Source organism: Lepisma saccharinum, chromosome 25, assembly GCF_977018435.1.
Source record: "Lepisma saccharinum chromosome 25, izLepSacc3.1, whole genome shotgun sequence".
In the NCBI taxonomy this organism is placed as follows: Eukaryota; Metazoa; Arthropoda; class Insecta; order Zygentoma; family Lepismatidae; genus Lepisma; species Lepisma saccharinum.
Genome location: NC_139253.1, coordinates 55056077 through 55063311, shown reverse-complemented (window position 1 = coordinate 55063311; position 7235 = coordinate 55056077). Strand labels below are relative to the sequence as shown.

General features: G+C 39.5%; 1 protein-coding gene across 1 annotated transcript; it reads left to right on the top strand.

The window, feature by feature from the left end:
* The first annotated feature begins 5101 nt into the window (after positions 1 to 5101).
* Positions 5102 to 6632, top strand: LOC145978956 (uncharacterized). Its single transcript, XM_083111975.1, has one exon. It carries the CDS (start codon positions 5385 to 5387, stop codon positions 5799 to 5801), a length of 417 nt encoding a protein of 138 aa, XP_082968101.1. The 5' UTR covers positions 5102 to 5384; the 3' UTR covers positions 5802 to 6632.
* The last annotated feature ends 603 nt before the right edge of the window (positions 6633 to 7235 follow it).

Here is a 7235-nt window from a genome sequence, read left to right as displayed (position 1 = left end):
AATCACGTGCTATGAAAGTGCTTTCGTCTGCTTGCAGCTGTTTATTGATAAATGTCATTGATTGTGCTCGGAAATTCCAAATAGTGGGTTTCATCATGGAAATCCCTATTCATTACAAATGTTGACTTAGAGATGTACGTGTGCACAGATAGTCATCGTTTATGTATTCATTTCGATTCAGTCCAATGGTGTGCCCAAGGAGGAGTCGGTGGGGTTCAACCCCCGTTTGGTACTACAACATTCATGACACTAAGCCCTCGGTTTACGTACTTGTAATATTGTACTCCATGGGAGAAAAGAAGTCAATTATATATAATTGGAAAGCCAGAAGTATCTGATTTTAGACAAAAGCAATACAAATTTATATTAACTCCGTCTGTTCTCTATTCAGACAAAAAATGTTTGTAAAAGTGTAGTTTTTCTTGTGTTTTCTGGTGTAAGTCGAATTCAATTGTGTGTTGCTTCTTGTAAAGCGGTCGTAAAATGTGAATTGTTTTGCGATTGAAGCTTGTTTATGTGGAAATATGTTAGTCATATAGGCCTATCGTTGATATCATTTGTGAAACTACCACAATTAATACTTAATTGCAATGTTTTAATCTCGGTCATGATCAGTCCAGTGGTAATGTGTATATGAAAATGATGGTCGTGGAATAAAAATAAAATATTCATATCTCATTTTTGCACATTGTGCGAATTGAAAAGGGTGGACAGAATTGTTGTGGGCTCGACCATAGTAGAGGCATCTTGTCGCTGCTTAAATGCAAATCCAAATATATTATGAATAACGAGAACAATGCAGAGCATAATTATGTTCTCAAGAGGGAAGGAAATTTACTTTCCCTCTCACTTTGCTGGTGCCCCATATGTGTTCGTGCTATTGTGCGTATGTATGATTTATTACATGCTATATACAAGTATATTTATTATGTTATTACATGTAAGAGTAAATAATATATGTTTCATTATATATATATTTGAAGGAATTCATTTGTCACATTTTTATGTATCAGATATTTCTAAAGTAGCAAACTAATTCCTTTAACAATTGGTTAATGACGCAAAAAAAAATAGTTGAAATGGTTTTATTACATACATACATACACTTTTGTTTATTTTTTGCTTTCTGTTAACACAAATACTATGTTTGTCTTGCACGTTTGTTTTATTTTTATTGTTCATGTATTGTGATTGGTGTAGATCTGTTAATGTTCTCTTGAAACAGAGAGAGAGAAAGCACAAACTCACGCAGAGTCCAGTGGCGTGCCCAAGTGAGGTTTGTGTGGATCATAACCCCCTTTGACTCGATATTCCTTAAAAAAAGATAAAAGAACGTTAAAGGTAGGAAAAGATTTGAGAATTGACTACTAAAAATTACACATAACACACCCTTTCAAAAATCCTGGGAACCAAAAATCCAGCCTGCAGTTCCCACTTACACAAAGTTATCATTGAATCGTATTTTTTGAAAACGGCGTATGCCACGCCATGACACTGAAATGCAATGCGGTAGAAGCACATCTTGGCGGCGCCACAAGAAAAGGGACAAAGGGGCGGTCATGCCAGTTAACTAGTCTGCCCCTCGTCACCCTTGAGGAATCAAGGGGACTGGATATATACCGGTAAATGCTGCTTTAGCACAAATACAATGATGTATTTATGGGGGTCCAGGTGGGTTCGGACCCACTCTGAAAGACCCTACCAAATATTTAAATATTATAAGAAATTATAGTTGTTGTATAATCTGAAGTTATTTATTTCCACCGATTACTGGAAGCAGTGACGTGCACTGAGGAGTAGCTAGTCTAGCAGAGATAGATCAATCAATCTCAAATCTCTAATTATTTTCAAATCACAATATTTATTGTTTTGTTGAAGCCACAGTTCATATGCAACACTTTTTTTTCACGGGCTTCTCGTCCCTCGGTGCGTTCAGCGGCCTAGCTCGCTCTTTCTCCGCCTCACAGTTCCAGGTAGAAACGGGTTTTCGAAGGGAAAGGGAAGATTTCTACCTCTACCTCCCTTGCCCCCTCTCCACTGGTTGAAAACCCGTGCTTTCAGGTCCCTCACTCTATCTCCTATAGGACAGATAGGGGCAGTGTTGCCAGGTCTACTGATTTCGCAGGAGATTTCATGATTTTCAGCACGGTCTACTGATCTCCTGAGAAGTTTCATGAAAATGTGGAAATCTCCTGATTTTTTGCTTCCTTAAATATTTATAACGAACAATTATTTTAAAAAAATGGAAAGTTGATTTAAAATTTACATATTCAGCTGATGGAATGCAAAGACCCATGAATATTCTGCAGAGAGAGAGAGAGAGAGAGAGAGAGAGAGAGAAAGAAAGAAGGAGAGAGAGAGGTAGGTGGTGGAGGAGGGTTATACCATAGAATATGGTTATACCAGGCTTGATGACATTGGGAAAAACGCGCGGCTTCTTGAGCCCATTGTGCATTGGGAACTCCATCACGGGTGCCCCATCTGGTGCGGTTTTTGTCAAAGGGGAGGTAACTGAAAACTGGTTAAAACTAAATACCAATGTTGCCACCCACACATAGGAACACCTTTTCAGTTTTATGGTAGTGTTTATTGCAACTCTGATAAAAAGGGAGTCCACATAACGAATGCAGCTAAAGGTTATGGTTACAAGAGCTCTTAGTAAACTGTCGATTGATTGATTTGGTTTATTTTACTTCGCATTTCTGCCACTTTTGGCTAATCGCGAAGACGAGGATGAATGATGATATGATGAAATTGATAAAGAGACAACCCTGCCCAGGCCGAGATTCGATCCCGAGACGGCCGGACCCTGGGGTCGAGTGGTTAGCACATCGCGCTGCGACGCCAAGGGTCCCGGGTTCGAATCCCGCTCGGGCTTGGTTGTTTGTGAATGTCCATTCATCAATTTCATCACTCTCCCCCATCAAATTTGCCAAGAAGCACAAAACGCGAAGTAAAATAAACTAAATCAATAAATCGATCCCGAGACGGGATCCCTGATGTCATAGCGCTGTGCTAACTACTCAGCCACGGAGGTCGGCTTAGTAAACTGCTGTTGCAGACTTATACCTATGCTTGTACGTCGCAGTCTCTTCACTTAGAAATAATAGTTCATGTTTTTATTTAAGCCATTTCTGAGCGTAATTGCTACTACAATTGGTCTTATGTCCCTTTATACTCAATCAATACTGTGGCCGTAGAAATTCTCTTTCCCGATTTTATACCAGATAATCTTCGAATGCAAAAGGCGATTTAATTAACATTTACATTGTCTGGAGTGACTGGGAAAAAAGTTGAAGAAAAAACCTGCGACTTGTCTGATACTGGTTCCCGGGTTCGAATCCCGGACTGGGCATGGGTGCTGTTTGTGAGTGTCCCTTCATCAATTTCACATCTTTATGATTAGACAAATGTGGCAGATGCGAAGTAAAATAAACCAAATCAATCAATCAATCACCTTCCTTGATTGAAAGTAAAATTTTAATTCAAGGATATTTCGGGGGTTCAGGCATGATAGCCCTTCTCCATTACCATCAATGCGAGTATGCTTTGAATGTGTTGTTAAAAAAAACTGTGGGCGTTCTTACATCCTCTAACTTTGTCTAATTTTAAATAAAAGCAAACTAAGGTGTTATCAGGTAGAGTAATTCAAAAATATATCCCCGAATGCGTAGTATATATCAGATATTATAAAGTAGCAAATAATTCCTTTACTGGGCCTTCCGATGGCGCAGTGAGAGCGTCGTCGCCTTCAAGGGGTCCCGAGTTCGATACCCGGTGGAGGCACTTGGCCCAGTGGTTCGGATCCCACTTTAATATGTAGGTCCAGTCCCAATTAGCCTTACTGTGCATAAAGTGGACTTAAAACACCAAATCAATAACAATAATGCCTTTACTATTACTAGTTAGTTAAAATATTAATAAATTATGAAATAGTTGAAGTGTTTCTATTATGATTAAGTTTTTATTTAATTTTTACTTTATGTTAATATAAATCAATTAGATTTCATAGTTATTATTGTCTTGCAGTCTTGCTTTACTTTTATTGTGCATATTGCTGTAGATTTGTTAATGATCTCTTGAGAGAGAAAAATCATTCAACACTCGCAACCACACTAATTTGTGTGTGTTTTCGTTATTATTATTTTTGAGGCCAAGATTGTTGGTGGGGGAGAAATTCCCCCGTCCCCCCCAGGATTTCGCACCCTGCTTGTGCCTCCACCGGATATCGAACCCGGGACCCCTTGATTACAAGGCAACGACGCTACCACTGCGCCATCGGGGAGGCCATATGTTATTCTTATAGCGTTTTTTACCTATTCATGTAATAATACTAACAATAACAATTATAAGTTATATTAATGTAATAATTAAATTGATTGATTGATTTGCTTTATTTTACTTCGCTTCTTGTGCCACTTTTGGCTAATTTCGAAGATGGGTATGAGTTATGATATGAAGAAATTGATGAATGGACACTCACAAACATCCATGCACAGGCCAGGATTCCAATCTGGGACTCCTGGTGTCTTAGCGTGATGTGCTAACCACTCTGTCACGGGAGCCGGCACGTAATTAAGAAAACATATTATTATTATTATTTTTCTCACACAGTTGGTTCGGACACCCTGCCGAAATATACCTTTTTCTAGATACGTGCCTGGCCAAATATGCATGTTTTAAATAATATTTAGGGTGCTGGAAGGACGGGAAATTAAATTGTTAAATTAAATAAAGTAAATATTTAACTTTAAAGGGAAAACTTTTTTCACACGACGTGACTAATAGCATGAAAAGTGATAATGAATCAGCACGTAAAATCAACCGCCTGGCACCGGTCAGACGGGATCGTCATTGAAAAGGTCTAGAGCGTAATGTTGCAAAACAAAACGTAAACATTGCATCCACGTGGCTGTGAATACTACGTGCGTGCACTATCTGACACAATGGTGCAGCACGCAGTTAGCGGAAGGTCTCATGGAGGGCGTTGTTATCGATCACGTAAACCAAGTAGCAAGCTCTTCTGACGTCACGAGGCGCGTTTCGACATCCAGCCAATAGGAAGAGCGCCACAAAACTAGGCACCGTGCCAAGTTCTTTCGGGTTATTACAAAGTGGACGCTGCAGAAGTCACACAAGTGTTGCAGTCTGCGAGTTGAATGTTTACTTCGTGCTTCAAGTACGCATAGATTCGAACGTTCTGTAGCCTATATTGGCAAGTTACTGGTCTTGTCTACGCTATCAGTTTGAAGATTCGAGTTACGTCAAGAAGTGTTTCTTCCGCGCCCAGTTTTGGGTTGGATTTAAAAACATTTCAACCGAGTGACTTGAGTGGAGTGTTGGTATTTACTTCGTAACAACGTCGACGAAGGGAAAACGAAACCATGGCTTTCATGATGCCAGTTGTGAAGAACGACTGGGATATTTACCGGTCGAACAGGTCTCGCAGGAGTTCGGAATGTTCCAATCCGCAGTCGTGCAGGAGCAGAAAAGTGTCCGAGTGCAGCAAATCGGAAGGACCTAGCCTTTCCACCTCTCCCGGAAGTGATTTCTTCGTGGGTTCCCCTCATAGGTCGGTTCCCATACACATATCTAGTCGGCATTCAAGGACATCGTCTAGGACTTCCCAGACGAGCCTACCATCTCCTAGCAAATCTGATTCTTCGTCGCCTCCAAAAACGGGGTCCCAATCATCGCTAAATAAGTTCCATTCCCGGTTAGTGGACAAATTGAAGCGGTCATTGAAGATCAAGGACTCCGATAGCAGCCACAGTGAATCAGAAGCAAGGACCTCATCCTGAAACTTGGACACAAATGTGCAAGGGGATATCAACTCTGTGTGCATGAATGAAAAAATGACTATGCCCGTTGTGACAGCTGTTGCAAGTGCCGCGTGTTGTAACGCTTCTAGCCAAACGCTGCTGTGGTTTCATTGGGAACTATTTTGGCAGCTGGAAAACCTTACCTCTCCCACTTGTTGAGAAGCTTCGCAATTGTGTGAATAATATTTGAGTGCATGAATTGTTTAACAGTGGAAGCATCTTAGTGTTGCAAGTTCTTGTTCAAATAAATAAATGGATGGATGCATTTACTGTTCTCAGGTGCATCGGTAAGTTTTTTAATTTTTTTTTATTTGACGTATGAAGTGCCACAAACTACCCTTCATTGTTTGGATGTCAAGGAAGTGCCACTTTTGACATTGTGTTCAGTCTGTTGACATTGTTGTGAACGCTGCCTGTTATGATGTTGAACTGCCCCACCGCCGGGTACTGTTGAACGCAACCTTGGTGCTTTTTTAAATTATATTTAATGTTATTAGTAGACAAGATACATTTTTTTAACAGAAGAAAGGGGCATTCCAGTGTTGCAAGAAGTTTCGAGCACTAGCCGTTGACATGTTGTGATTATCGATTCAGTTACGACAGAAATAAGCAGTAACATAGACAACACAGCTTCTAAATCAATATTTTTGCACAAAGTACAACACATAAGCTTGTTAATTCTAGTATTGAACCTAAAATAGCTTGTCAGCTAGTAAACAGCGTGAAGGCTAACAGTATTTATATGTAAATAATTGAACTTATCAATCGAGGAAAAAATACAACCTCATCAGAATCCTAGATTTTTATTTCACTTTTGCATTCTGTTCACAATACGATTTGTTGTTGCATAGAATCTTTATTATGTACGAAAGGCTACTTTACGTACAGCCGAATGCCAAAATAATACCACACAAATTGGCCATTGCCATCTTCATTCACTTTGTTTATGAAATGCGAGATGCTGAAGAAATGAAACTCCAACGAAATAGTTGACAACTTCTGTCCTATCCCAGTCCTTAGAAAAATGAATGAAAATAGCAATGGACAACTAGATGGTGTTATTTATGCAGCCTACTGTACATCCGACAGCAAATATGATATTACGTAAATTGTCCATTGTGTTAATTCTATTTGCTTTATGTAATACACAGTTTCAGAACTGAAAGAAAAGTTCCATTGAAGGAGTGAACATTGCTTTGTCATTAGTGCAGTTATCTGCCATAGATTCAGGCAGCATGTGAAAGCAGAATATGGAAATAGCAATGGACAATTTGCATACTATTACATTTATGGTCGGCTGTACATCAGCATGTTGTGTGTTTCTGATTATAGTCATGGTCGTATATAAGGGTTTAACAGGTCCAATCCCCCCATTGATATTGTAAGCTTTTTGCACTAATTGTAATAAACAAA

What these genes read in the sequence shown, in the direction of transcription:
- LOC145978956 (XM_083111975.1), top strand. Translation starts at nt 5,385, where the DNA reads ATGGCTTTCATGATGCCAGTTGTGAAGAACGACTGGGATATTTACCGG.